At 47.1% G+C, this 15,073-nt stretch overlaps 1 protein-coding gene across 1 annotated transcript in view; it reads left to right on the top strand.

The window, feature by feature from the left end:
- LOC137345079 (transient receptor potential cation channel subfamily V member 1-like) overlaps positions 1 to 15,073 on the top strand; it is a 41,068-nt gene that overhangs the window by 23,401 nt on the left and 2,594 nt on the right. Inside the window, exons 9-14 of the mRNA XM_068008519.1 lie at positions 72 to 145; positions 1,202 to 1,367; positions 3,403 to 3,469; positions 5,606 to 5,895; positions 6,440 to 6,567; positions 9,406 to 9,524. Coding sequence (XP_067864620.1) covers positions 72 to 145; positions 1,202 to 1,367; positions 3,403 to 3,469; positions 5,606 to 5,895; positions 6,440 to 6,567; positions 9,406 to 9,524 — 844 coding nt within the window. The remainder of the gene's footprint in view (positions 1 to 71; positions 146 to 1,201; positions 1,368 to 3,402; positions 3,470 to 5,605; positions 5,896 to 6,439; positions 6,568 to 9,405; positions 9,525 to 15,073) is intronic.

Here is a 15,073-nt window from a genome sequence, read left to right as displayed (position 1 = left end):
CTACGATAAAGGTGCTGTATAAATGCAAGTTATTGCTGTCGTTGTTGTAACTGTTTTATTTCCCTCCTCAGATTGAAGAAGTCTTCTTGCGGAGACGACGAACTCCAAAGTCGATCACAATCGACGGCTACTGCGACATTTTATTGTAAGCTCCTACGCCTTCCCTTCCCAATTGGGAAACATGGCTCTTGCTGTGATTGGTCTCCGTCCTTCCAAATGTCTAAATGCGCCGTTCAATCAGAAACCTAACAACATGTATTTGATGATCAGGCTTCTCGAACCCAAGGTTGGAATCAGGCACCTCTCGTTGGACCCAATCGGAATCGTGGAAAGTACAGCCCCAATTTTAACCTGGGGCTGAGGTCCAGGGGCCGGGGGGAGGGGAAGGGGGAGGGGTGTGGGGGAAGGATGGAGGGGGGGGTGAGGAAACTCTCATGGCAATGCCAGGGTGAGGCCCAGGCCGTTTTAATTCCTGGGCCTCAATTTAATGGGACACCCTCCTGAAGCCGGAGGGAATGACATGGAGGGCGGTGGATGGGAGCAGGATATCGGGCGGCCGGAGGCTTAGGAACAGGAGGAGGCCATTCAGCCCCTCGAGCCTGTTACATAGGAACAGGAGGAGGCCATTCAGCCCCTCGAGCCTGTTCCGCCATTCAATAACTCCATTTACCCGCCTTGGCTCTGTAACCTTTAATACCCTTACCAAACTCGAGGGAATACAAGCCTAGTCAATGCAACCTGTCCTCATAATTTAACCCTTTTAGCCCCGGTATTGTTCTGGTGAATCTGCGCTGCTCCCCCCCGCCGAAGGAACTTTCCCCGTCACTAGGGTACGTTGGCGGGGTGGGGGGGCGGGGGGGGAGGGGAGAAGGTGAGGGGTCAGATGGGAATTGAGGCCACGGAAGGCGGGGAGCCCGGGGCAGCGGAGATCTGGGGTTTTATGAGGGGCCGGGAGGAGCACTAACCCGGGCCCTTCCAGCCTGATCCTGTCCCCCACCAGCTCTTCATGACGACTTTGTGACTTGGGGGTGGGGCTGGTGGGGGGGGTGGGGGGGCGCAACCGCTCTTGGCAAGAAAAGTGCACCCTGTTGGATGAGGGAGAAACTGCAGGATAACAGTAAGGATCTTAACTGGTGTAAAAAAAAACATTCATAAACTGGACCATTTTCAAAAAGAGCTCCACCTGTCTGTTTTTCTCCAGCTTACTCCAGGCCTTGCTGCTACTCGCCTCTTCTGTGCTGTACATGACGGGACGGGAGGAATATGTGGGATTTATGGTGATCGGTCTTGCAATAGGCTGGATCAATGTACTTTATTACACACGAGGGTTCCAGCGAATGGGCATTTATAGCGTCATGATGCAGAAAGTAAGTGCAATACTGCAATAACTACTCCCATTTATATAGGTCTTTAACGCAGTGAGACGTCCCGAGGCGCTTCACAGGTGCGATTATCAAACAAAATTTGACACCGAGCCGCATAAGGAGATATTAGGACAGGTGACCAAAAGCTTGGTCAAAGAGGTAGGTTTTAAGGAGCGTCTTAAAAGGAGGAGAGAGAGGCGGAGAGGTTTAGGGAGGGAATTCCAGAGCTCAGGACCCAGGCAGCTGAAGGCACGGCCGCCAATGGTGGAGCGAAGGAAATCAGGAATGCGCAAGATGCCGGAATTGGAGGAGCGCAGAGATCTCGGTGGGGGGTGTGGGGCTGGAGGAGGTTACAGAGATAGGGAGGGGGCGAGGCCGTGGAGGGATTTGAAAACAAGGATGAGAATTTTAAAATCAAGGTGAGGCCGGACCGGGAGCCAATGTAGGCCAGCGAGCACAGGGGGGCGATGGGTGAACGGGACTTGGTGCGAGTCAGGATACAGGCAGCAGAGTTTTGGATGAGCTCAAGTTTACTGCAGCAATGAGTGACTTCATGTAGGCATGTTCATGTGCATACATGCGAATTTGTGTACATGCGTAATTTTTGTGTATACCCATGGACTGTATGTACGTGCACATGTGTTATATGTGTACATGAGTCTGTGTGTATACTAGTGTTTGTAAATGCACATGTCCTATTTTTAAATTCATTCTCGGGATGTGGGTGTCACTGGCAAGACCAGCATTTATTGCCCGTCCCTATTTGCTCTGAGAAGGTAGTGGAACCAAGGCTGGTTCACTGGCTCGATGGCAATGGAGGAGTGAGAGATGTACTGGGCCACGAGGTTACACATTGTGGTGGTGTACAATTCTGCAGCATGCCAATGGCTCACAGCACCTCATGGAGGCACAGTTTTGGGCTGCTAGATGTGCCCTTGGTCTGTCCCACTCTGTACGGCCGGAGTGCCACATGACATGAAGGAGTTTCCTCTCACAGTGGAGATGAGACTGCATTCGCCACAAGAAAGAACTTGCATTTATATAGCGCCTTTCACGACTTCAGGACATCAGGACATCCCAAAGCACTTTACAGCCAATGAAATACTTCTTGAAGTGTAGTCACTGTTGTAATGTAGGAAACACGACAGCCAATTTGTGCACAGCAAGATCTCACAAACAGCAATGTGATAATGACCAGATAATCTTTTTTTAGTGATGTTGGTTGAGGGATAAATATTGGCCGAGACACTGGGGAGAACTCCCCAGCTCTTCTTCTAAATAGAGCCCTGGAATCTTTTACATCCACTTGAGAGTGGACAAGGACTCGGTTTAATGTCTCATCTGGGAGTGTCAGCCTGGATTTTGGTGCTCAAGTCTCTGGAGTGGGACTTGAACCCACGCCCTTCATGACTCAGAGGCGAGGGTGCTGCCCACTGAGCCACAGCCGACAAGGACGGCACAGTGGTCAAATCTGCTAGTGCTCTCGTGGAGCAAGGTGCCTGTGACACTTAGGTTGTGAGGACAGGGTCAAGTAGGTTACTTCCTCATGTTGCTTCTCTCACCATCTGACGCAGGCCTTGCCTGGCAACAAAGCCCATCAGGACTCGGCCAGCACGGTCAGTGGTGCTACTGAGCACTCTGAGTGGTGAACATTGAAGTCCCGCACCCAGAGTACATTCTGTGCCCTTGTTTCCCTCAGAACAACTCCCAAGTGATGCGTATGTGTGTACATGTTTGTGCATGCACGCATTTGTTGAGAGCAGAGTCTGTTTGTGTGCACATTTGTGCATGGATTCAAGTGTGCTTTCATGTGTACACGTGTCTGTGTGTTCATGTGTGAGCATAGGCATATGTACTGTGTGAGTACACGTGATGCGTGTGCATGCGATGGTCGTGTTTGTATTTGCACGCATACATGTGTTTGTGAGTACACATCCTCGTGTGTTTGTGACAGCAGCACGAGCAAGCATCTCACGACTTGGTTTACATCAGATTATCAGTTCAACAGATTAAGCTGTGGTTAATGTATTTGTTGCAGATCTTCTTGACGGATATTATGAGCTTCCTTCTCGTATACGCCGTGTTCATCTTTGGATTTGGAGCCGGTGAGTTTCATTGCATTTGACTATCATCCAATCCGAGGAAGGAGGCGATTAAAATGGCAGGATGCCTGGCCGGTCGGGGTGGAGCATGGCAAAGCATAGGGGCACAATGCCAGGGCAGCATGGGCTCATTCACCCCTCCCATGGTGGCCAGCACCCAATCTCACCACTGCTGTGTATCCCAATCATCAGACCAACTTACAAAACTGACGGGCAGGGAAAGACCAGCTGGTCCATCAAGCTTTCCTCCCACACCATGATGGCCGGACAATTATGACTAAACACTTCTTCCTTCCCCCCTCCTAATCCCCCCCCCCCACCCCACCCATGTAATCTCCTGGGAGAGGCAAAAAAAAAGAATAAACAGGGTCAATAAAGGAAAAAAATACTCTGGAAAATTCTTCTCCGACCCCCTCAGGTGATGGGAACCAGTCCGGGAGATCACACGGACCGAGTGTTACCTGTAAAGACACTGACCTTCCAGATGATGTGATCTCTGCCCCAGTCGGGAACCGATCCAGCTCCCTCTCGAAGGGAGAGAGTCAGCACCCACCTCACCAGCCGGCAACACATTCCAGAGGCTCACTCCTCTCTGGGAAAAGAGGAACCGCCCAACACCCAGTCTATTCCTACTCTTCCATAGTTTAAACTCGTGTCCCCTGGTCCTCCCCAACCTGTTAAACTGGAATAATCTATCAATAAGGACGCTATCCAGCCCTTTAATGATTTTATAGACCTCTGTCAGGTCACCTTTAAGTCTACGCTGCTCTAAAGTATCTTAAATCTGTGTCCTCTGGTTACCGACCCTCCTGCCAGTGGAAACAGTTTCTCCTTATTTACTCTATCAAAACCCCTTCATGATTTTGAACACCTCTATTAAATCTCCTCTTAACCTTCTCTGCTCTAAGGAGAACAATCCCAGCTTCTCCAGTCTCTCCACATTACTGAAGTCCCTCATCCCTGGAATCATTCTAGTAAATCTCCTCTGCACCCTCTCCAAGGCCTTGACATCCTTCTTAAAGTGCGGTGCCCAGAATTGGACCCAATACTCCAGCTGAGGCCTAACCAGTGATTTATAAAGGTTTAGCATAACTCCCTTGCCTCTATTTATAAAGCCCAGGATCCCGTTTGCCTTTTTTTAACAGCCTCATGGGGTAACCCAAGCGTGGGTGCATGGGCATGTCTGTGATTAGGGGTTGCCAACCCTCCAGGATTGTCCAGGACTCTCCAGGAATTAAAGATTAATCTCCCGAACATTGATGTGAGCAAACCTGGAGAAATAATCATAGGGATACTAAAACAAATTGTGTGTTTTTTTTCATTTTCTTTGAACACGTTTGTTTATTAGTTATACGAACAATGATGGACAGGAAAAGACCCTTTGGTCCATCCAGCCTGTCCCACACAATCGTTAGGCCTTGTGTCTCACAATATTTAGACTCCCCACCCCAACACCGTGCAATCTCCTGGGAGAGGCGAAAAACCAGATAAAAACCCAGGCCAATTTGGGGGGAAAAAATCTGGGAAATTCCTATCCGACCCCTTTGGCGATCGAAACTAGTCCAGGAGTTCACTCTGGCCCTGAATTCTATTCATTACCCACCTCTTGTACGAGGAGATCTCCGCCCCAGCCAGAAACAGGTCCCGCTCTCGCTCGAAGGAATTCAGCGAATCAGCGTCCATCGCACGAGCCGGCAGCCTGTTCCACCAGCCCACTGTTCTCTGGAACCACCTCCTGACATTTAACCTAGATCTGGTCTCATACAACTTAAAATTCTGACCCCTGGTCCTCCCGAACCTATTTAATATCAGAGATGGAAACAAAAAGACTAGTTGACTGACAGTCAAGAATCAGCTGATCGGGTAACAAAGAGTCTATTCGCTTTCGATTGGCAGTGGGAAGGTGGTGCGTCGCGATGATGGACGTGTCGAGCAGCCAATGGCGGGAGCGTGGAGGGAGGGGCAGTCGGAAGTGGGAGATCATAGGATGAAACGTCCAGGAATGCGGCCAGCCAGAGTTGGCGACCCCCTATCTGTGATACATCATCAGGTGCTGTAGGAGAGCAGTGGGGAGGAGACCAGGTTGGTCCCTGGTTATCTCAGACTTACCCTCTACACCCTTTGACCTTCTCTTTGCAGCTTTGGTGGTGCTTATCGAAGATGGTGTTTACAATAACACCAAACCAGGCTGCCAGAAGAAAACCACCTACAAGAATTTTCAGACAGCCTTCTTGGAGTTGTTTCGATTCACCATCGGGATGGGAGACCTGGAGTTCACCGAGAACTACAGATTCAAAGAGGTCTTCATCTTCCTGCTGATATCTTATGTCATCCTGACATACATTCTCCTACTCAATATGTTGATTGCATTGATGAGTAAGACGGTGGAGAAGATTTCCAAGGACAGTAAGAGTGTCTGGAAACTTCAGGTAAGGGTTTATAGTCTTGCCATTTCCCTCCCCTCTTCTCCTAAACCAGCACAGGTTAGATACAGAGTAAAGCTCCCTCTACACTGTCCCATCAAACACTCCCAAGGCAGGTATAGCATGGGTTAGATACAGAGTAAAGCTCCCTCTACACTGTCCCATCAAACACTCCCAGGGCAGGTACAGCACAGCTTAGATACAGAGTAAAGTTTCCAAAGTTGCCTCAATGCCAAACACAGGAGACCACACCAATTTGGCATCTCCATTTCTCATAGGTCACCGAGTGAGATTGTCAGTTTAGAGCCAAATTTTGGATGGTTTTGTGAAAGTTTGACTATAAAAATTATCCTTTTGTTTTCGTTTGTTTAGATAGGAACAGGAGGAGGCCATTCAGTTCCTCAAGCCTGTTCCGCCACTCAATTAGATCATGGCTGATCTGTATCTTCACTCCATTTACCCGCCTTGTTTCCGTAACCTTTAATACCCTTGCCTAACAAAAATTCACTCCCTCAATCTCTCTAATTGCACCTCTGACTTTATTCTCCAGCGAGCAATTACAATTCTGGATTTAGAGAAAAGCTTGCCTAAGTTTCTAAGAGCAAAGTTCCGCTCAGGAGAGCCTGTGATGGTCGGGATTACTCTCGATGGCCAAGAAGACCAGAGATGGTGTTTCAGGTAAAGGGGAAATAAACTGGGATACAGCAGGCTAACCTTCAGGCTCACAGTTTCATTGCAGACCAGACCAGGGTACGGTAGCATAGTGGTTATGTTACTGTACTAATAATCCAGAGTCATGAGTTCAAATCCTGCCATGGCAGCTGGGGAATTTAAATTCAATTAATTAAATAAAATATGGAATTTAAAAAACTAGTATCAGTAAAGGTGGCCATGAAACTACCGGATTGTTGTAAAAACCCATCTGGTTCACTAATGTCCTTTAGGGAAGGAAACCTGCCGTCCTTACCTGGTCTGGCCTATATGTGACTCTAGACCCACAGCAATGTGGTTGATTCTTAATTGTCCTCTGAAATGGGCTAACAAGCCACTCAGTTGTACAATCTCGCTAAAAAAAAGTCCTAACAGCACTGTGGGAGAACTTTCACCACAGGGACTGCAGTGGTTCAAGAAGGCGGCTCACCACCACCTTCTTCAAGGGCAATGAGGGATGGGCAATAAATGCTGACCTCACCAGCGACGCCCACATCCCATGAACGAATTTTTAAAAAGACCAGCGATGTAATTAGGCAATGTCAAAAAGGAGGGCTACAAAAATGGGGTAAGAACTGCGCTCCTCGCAATCTGTAGCGAGATATTAAACTTGATGATGTTCCAAATTTGCTGCAAATATCAAAAATTGATGCATTCCTGAGCATCACTACACAAAGTGACCGGATAATTCCTTCTCCCCAAGGTCATGTGTTCAAGTACAACTCCAGAGATTTGAGCACAACAATCCAGGCTGACACTCCCAGTGCAGTACTGAGGGAGTGCTGCACTGTCGGAGGTGCCGTCTCTCGGATGAGACGTTAAACCGAGGCCCCATCTGCCCTCTCAGGTGGACGTAAAAGATCCCATGGCCACTATTTCAAAGAAGAGCAAGGGAGTTCTCCCCGGTGTCCTGGCCAATATTTATCCCTCAACCAATCTCACTAAAAACAGATTATCTGGTTATTATCTCATTGCTGTTTGTGGGATCTTGCTGTGTGCAAATTGGCTGCCACCTTTCCTTGGCTGCAGCAGTGACTACACTTCAGAAGAATTTCATTGGCTGTAAAGCACTTTGGGACATCCTGAGGTTGTGAAAGGCACGATATCAATAGAATCATAGAAAGGTTACAACATGGAAGAAGGCCATTCGGCCCACCGAGTCTGTGCCGGCTCTATGCAAGAGCAATCCAGCTAGTCCCACTACCCCCACCCTATCCCCATAGCCCTGCAAATTTTTTCCTTTCAAGTACTTATCCAGTTCCCTTTTGAAGGCCATGATTGAATCTGCCTCCACCACCCCCTCGGGCAGTGCATTCCAGATCCTAACCACTCGCTGTGTAAAAAAGTTTTTCCTCATGTCACCTTTGTTTCTTTTGCCAATCACCTTAAATCTATGTCCTCTGGTTCTTGACCCTTCTGCCAATGGGAACAGTTTCTCTCTGTCTACTCTGTCTAGACCCTTCATGATTTTGAATACCTCTATCAAATCTCCTCGCAACCGTCTCTGTTCCAAGGAGAACAACCCCAGCTTCTCCAGTCTATCCATGTAACTAAAGTCCCTCATCCCTGGAATCATTCTAGTAAATCTCTTCTGCACTCTCTCTAGGGCCTTCACATCTTTCCTAAAGTGCGGTGCTCGGAACTGGACACATTACCCCAGTTGTGGCCGAAAGATGTGTTTTATAAAGGTTCATCATGACTTCCATACTTTTGTACTCTATGCCTCTATTTATAAAGCCCACGATCCCATATGGTTTTTTAACCACCTTCTCAACCTGCCCCGCCACCTTCAACGATTTGTGCACATATACCCCCAGATCTCTCTGTTCCTGTGCCCCTTTTAGAGTTGTGCCCTCTAGTTTATATTGCCTCTCCATGTTCTTCCTACCGATATGTATCACTTCACATTTTTCTGTGTTAAATTTCATCTGCCACGTGTCCGCCCATGCCACCAGCCTGTCTATATCCTCTTGAAGTCTATTACTTGCAAGTTCTTTCTTCTTTCTTAAAGGAACCTGCCTGACTTTTCAGAATTTGCAGTGCCCCTGGACACAGACCCAGGAAAATCTCTCTTATGAGGTCACATAGTAAGTAACATTAGGAACAGGAGGAGGCCATTCAGCCCCTCGAGCCTGCTTCACCATTCAATCAGATCATGGCTGATCAGTATCTTAACTCCATTTACCTTCCTTTGCTCCATACCTCTCGATACCGTTACCCAACAAAACTCTATTGATCGCGTTTTTTTTTATTCGTTCATGGGATGTGGGCGTCGCTGGCAAAGCCAGCATTTATTGCCCATCCCTTGAGAAGGTGGTGGTGAGCCGCCTTCTTGAATCACTGCAGTCCGTGTGGTGAAGGTTCTCCCACAGTGCTGTTAGGCAGGGTGTTCCAGGATTTTGACCCAGCGACAATGAAGGAACGGCGATATATTTCCAAGTCGGGATGGTGTGTGATTTGGAGGGGAACGTGCAGGTGGTGTTGTTCCCATGTGCCTGCTGCCCTCACCCTGAAAGGTTCGATATAAAAAAGTCGATCTCATTTTTTTCCACTGTATAACATTTTCTGGGAATAATGTTCATTATTAAAGGATGCTTTGAACCCCCAAAACAATCGTTCAACAGCAGTGCCTTCCCACTTTTTCATTATGTTTACCATTGCTTGTTTATTGTTTACAATTGGCGTCAACCTGCACTCATTACGGCTCATTCCAGTGGCGGGGGGGGTGGCTCGGGGTGCGGGGGTAGGCTCCGGAATGTAGATATTGGCAATAATGCGGAACTGTTTCTGTGCGGCCCTGTGCAGGGTCGATGAAGTTAACTGGACGAGGTGGAACACAGACCTTGGGCTCATCAACGAAGACCCAGGAAACTCTGAGATCGTCAGAAGCAACACGGGTATCCGAGGGAGACCGGCTCACCGAGGTAAGGGACACAAGTAGATTCACGTTACGCAGATATTCTGCTTTGGATACTGTTGGGGGAGATGGCTTATCAGGGGAAAGCAGCAAGAGCCAGGTTCGGGGCACCCCGGGTGGCTCTGCTGCACAGGAGAGGAGGAAGAAGAGTGGCAGGGCTATAGTGATAGGGGATTCCATTGTAAGGGGAACAGATAGGCGTTTCTGCGGCCGCAAACGTGACTCCAGGATGGTATGTTGCCTCCCTGGTGCTAGGGTCAAGGATGTCACGGAGCGGCTGCAGGGCATTCTGGAGGGGGAGGGTGAACAGCCAGTAGTCGTGGTCCATATTGGTACCAACGACATACGTAAAAAAAGGGATGAGGTCCTGCAAGGTGAATTTAAGGAGTTAGGAGATAAATTAAAAAGCAGGACTTCAAAGGTAGTGATCTCAGGATTACTACCGGTGCCACGTGCTAGTGAGTATAGGAACAGGAGAATAGACCGGATGAATGTGTGGCTGCAGGGATGGTGTAGGAGGGAGGGATTTAGATTCCTGGGACATTGGGACCGGTTCTGGGGAAGGTGGGACCTGTACAAGCGAGACGGGTTACACCCGAGCAGGACCGGGACAAATGTCCTCGCGGGTGTGTTTGCTAGTGCTGTTGGGGAAGGTTTAAACTAGAGTGGCAGGGGGATGGGAACCTGAGCGGGGAGTCAGAAGGGAATAAAGTTGAGAGCAGCAAGAGAGGGGAAGACCCAGGGGAAATCTACAATACAAATAGTACAAACAGTTGTTCAAGAACAAGTGAAAGGGAAAAGCATAGAGCAGCGGAAAGAAAGTGTACTTTAGGCACTTTAGGCACGACAGATAAAATAAAAACTAGAAGGCGTAAGGCGATTAACCCAGCATCAAAGCTGTGGCAGGGGGTTGGGAACCTGAGCAGGGAGACAGAGGAAAGCGTATCAGGAAGGGACAGAAGGTATGGAGTAAAAGGTAAAGTGTTAAAAAAGGAAAAAGCAGGAACTAAGTGTCACAAAACATATTTGAAAGTTCTTTATCTGAATGCACGTAGCATTCGTAACAAAATGGACAAGTTAACGGCACAAATAACGACGTATGGGTATGATCTTGTGGCCATTACAGAAACATGGCTGCAGGGTGACAACGACTGGGAATTAAATATGCCAGGGTATTTAACAATCAGGAAGGACATGCAGGAAGGAAGGGGAGGTGGGGTGGCTATGTTAATAAGGGAAGGAATCACTGTAATACAGAGAAAAGATATTGGGACAAAGGATCAGGATAATGAAACAGTTTGGGTAGAGATAAGGAATAATAAGGGGCAAAAAACACTCGTGGGCATAGTATATAGGCCTCCTAATAGTTGCAACTCTGCTGGAAGAAGTATTAATCAGGAAATAGTCAGGGCATGTAATAAGGGAGCAGCTATAATTATGGGGGATTTTAACTATCATATTAACTGGACAAATCAAATTGGGCAGGGTAGCCTTGAGGAAGAGTTTATTGAGTGTATTAGGGATGGATTTCTTGAGCAGTATGTAACTGAACCTACAAGGGGGCAGGCAACCTTGGACCTGGTCCTGTGTAATGAGCCAGGATTAATTAATAATGTCCTCGTTAAGGATCCCCTTGGAATGAGTGACCATAACATGGTTACATTCCATATCCAATTAGAGGGTGAGAAGGTTGATTCTCAAACAAGCGTACTGAGCTCGAATAAAGGAGACTATGATGGTATGAGAGCGGAATTGATTAAAGTGGACTGGGAAAATAGATTAAAGGGTAAGACGGTACATGAGCAGTGGTGTTCATTTAAGGAGTTATTTTACAACTTTCAAAAAATATATATTCCACTGAGGAAAAAAGGGTGTAAAAGAAATGACAGCCATCCGTGGCTAAGTAAGGAAATTAAGGATAGTATCCGACTAAAAACAAGGACATATAAGGTAGCCAAACTTAGTGGGAGGATAGAAGATTGGTAAGTCTTCAAAAGACAGCAAAAAGTAACAAAAGGATTGATTAAGAAAGGGAAGATAGATTACGAAAATAAATTAGCAAAAAATATAAAAACAGATAGCAAGAGTTTCTACAGTTATATAAAAAGAATAAGGGTGGCTAAGGCAAACGTAGGTCCTTTAGAGGATGAGACCGGGAAATTAATGGTGGGAAACATGGAGATGGCAGAAATGCTGAACAAATATTTTGTTTCAGTCTTTACGGTAGAGGACACTAAGAATATCCCAACACTGGACAAACAGGGGGCTCTGGGGGGGAGGAGCTAAATACGATTAAAATCACTAAGGAATTGGTACTCAGTAAATTAATGGGACTCAAGGCGGATAAATCCCCTGGACCTGATGGCTTACATCCTAGGGTCTTGAGGGAAGTGGCAGTAGGGATTGTGGATGCTTTGGTAATAATTTTCCAAAATTCTCTGGACTCGGCAAAGGTCCCGGCAGATTGGAAAACTGCCAATGTAACACCCTTATTTCAAAAGGGTAGTAGGCAGAAGGCTGGAAATTATAGACCAGTTAGCTTAACATTTGTGGTGGGTAAAATTTTGGAGTCTATTATTAAGGAGACAGGAGCAGAACATTTGGATAAACATAATTTAATAGGACAAAGTCAGCATGGCTTTACAAAGGGGAAGTCATGTCTGACAAATTTGCTTGAGTTCTTTGAGGATATAACGTACAGGGTGGATAAAGGGGAACCAGTGGACTTAGTGTATTTAGACTTCCAGAAGGCATTCGACAAGGTGCCACATAAAAGATTATTGCTCAAGATAAAGAATCACTGGATTGGGGGTAATATTCTGGTATGGGTGGAGGATTGGTTATCTAACAGGAAGCAGAGAGTTGGGATAAATGGTACATTCTCGGATTGGCAACCTGTAGCCAGTGGTGTTCCGCAGGGGTCGGTGCTGGGTCCCCAACTCTTTACAATCTATATTAACGATTTGGAGGAGGGGACCGAGTGTAACATATCAAAGTTTGCAGATGATACAAAGATGGGAGGGAAAGTAGAGAGTGAGGAGGACATAAAAAACCTACAAGGGGATATAGACAGGCTGGGTGAGTGGGCGGAGATTTGGCAGATGCAATACAATATTGGAAAATGTGAGGTTATGCACTTTGGCGGGAAAAATCGGAGAGCAAGTTATTATCTTAATGGCGAGAAACTGGAAAGTACTGCAGTACAAAGGGATCTGGGGGTCCTAGTGCAAGAAAATCAAAAAGTTAGTTTGCAGGTGCAGCAGGTGGTCAAGAAGGCCAATGGAATGTTGGCTTTTATTGCTAGGGGGATAGAATATAAAAACAGGGAGGTATTGCTGCAGTTATATAAGGTATTGGTGAGACCGCACCTGGAATACTGCATACAGTTTTGGTGTCCATACTTAAGAAAAGACAAACTTACTCTCGAGGCAGTACAAAGAAGGTTCACTCGGTTAATCCCGGGGATGAGGGGGTGGACATATGAGGAGAGGTTGAGTAGATTGGGACTCTACTCATTGGAGTTCAGAAGAATGAGAGGCGATCTTATTGAAACATATAAGATTGTGAAGGGGCTTGATCGGGTGGATGCGGTAAGGATGTTCCCAAGGATGGGTGAAACTAGAACTAGGGGGCATAATCTTAGAATAAGGGGCTGCTCTTTCAAAACTGAGATGAGGAGAAACTTCTTCACTCAGAGGGTAGTAGGTCTGTGGAATTTGCTGCCCCAGGAAGCTGTGGAAGCTACATCATTAAATAAATTTAAAACAGAAATAGACAGTTTCCTGGAAGTAAAGGGAATTAGGGGTTATGGGGAGCGGGCAGGAAATTGGATATGAATTTAGATTTGAGATTAGGATCAGATCAGCCATGATCTTATTGAATGGCGGAGCAGGCTCGAGGGGCCGATTGGCCTACTTCTATTCCTATTCTTATGTTCTTATGTTCCGTGTTGGAATATTGCAGATGCCCAACCACAATGCTAGGATCACAGATCAACGGTCCAACCACTGCTCCTTTAAGACCCTTCCCCTCTTTGACCAAGCTTTTGGTCACGCTTCCTTACATAGAATGTGCAGCACAGAAACAGGCCGTTCGGCCCAACTGGTCTGTGCCGGTGTTTATGCTCCACACGAGCCTCCTCCCTCCCTACTTCATCTCACCCTATCAGCATATCCTCCTCTCCCTCATGTGTTTATCCAGCTTCCCCTTAAATGTATCCACACTATTCACCTCAACTACTCCTTGTGGGAGTGAGTTCCACATTCTCACCACTCTCTGGGTAAAGAAGTTTCTCCTGAATTCCCTATTGGATTTATTATTGACTATTAGCGATATTTATGACCCCTAGCTTGGGACGCCTCCACAAGTGGAAACATCTTCTCTACGTCTACCCTATCAAACTTAACCCTAATACCTACTTCCATTTTGTTTGATAATCGTTCCTGTGAAGCGCCTTGGGACGTTTTCCTACATTAAAGGCGCCGTATAAATGCAGGTTGTTGTTGTATTATCTGATCCGTCATTGCTTTTGGTCCAATCAACTATTAGTGACCATGTTCTGGTGCAGTCATGGGAGGGCAGTAATGGCCCTTGTAGATGTGGATAGTACAGTTGGAGGACAACATGTTGTCTCATAAACAACAGCAACAACTTCAACATCTTGCATTTACATAAATCACCTTTAACATTGTAAAACGTCCCGAGGCGCTTCACAGGAGCGATTATCAGACAAAATTTGACACCGAGCCACATAAGGAGATATTAGGACAGGTGACCAACAGCTTGGTCAAAGAGGTAGGTTTTAAGGAGCGTCTTAAAGGAGGAGAGAGAGGCAGGGAGGTTTAGGGAGGGAATTCCAGAGCTTAGGGCCCAGGCAGCTGAAGGCACGGCCGCCAATGGTGGAGCAAAGGAAATCGGGGATGCGCAAGAGGCCAGAATTGGAGGAGCGCAGAGATCTCGGAGGGTTGTAGGGCTGGAGGAGGTTACAGAGATAGGGAGGGGGCGAGGGCCATGGAGGGATTTGAAAACAAGGAAGAGAATTTTAAAATCGAGGATCGGGAGCCAATGTAGGCCAGTGAGCACAGGGGTGATGGGTGAACAGGACTTGGTTTGAGTTAGGATACAGGCAGCATTCTGAATCCCGCCGGAAATGGATAAATTCACGGGATCTATCTGCCCCAACAAATCACTTGTCTTTACCAGGAGTCCAGGAGGAGAAAGTATGAGGGATCAGGAGGCAAGTTAGGGCAAGCATGGGTGAACAGGACTTGGTGCGAGTTAGACTACAGGGCAGCAGAGTTATGGATAAGCTCAAGTCATGCACAAAGGGGAAGCTCTCGATTTCTGTGACAAGCAGGCAGCAGAGACCAGAGACAGGGGCTGGAGGATCATTGGCCCCGTGGCTCGCTTACGCTGTGGTTGAGCATGAACAGAAACTGGCAAATGCACCAGAGCACAGCACCATGGAGCAGAAGGAAGCAGGTTAGCTCCTGGGATTCTGCATTCATCGAAATCCCAAACAGTGAGGGGCTTCAATAGAGTTAATGTACCAGAGGG

This window comes from Heptranchias perlo, chromosome 28 (genome assembly GCF_035084215.1).
Source record: "Heptranchias perlo isolate sHepPer1 chromosome 28, sHepPer1.hap1, whole genome shotgun sequence".
NCBI lineage: Eukaryota > Metazoa > Chordata > Chondrichthyes > Hexanchiformes > Hexanchidae > Heptranchias > Heptranchias perlo.
Note: the sequence above shows the minus strand (reverse complement) of the source record. Positions and strands in the feature narration are given on the sequence as shown.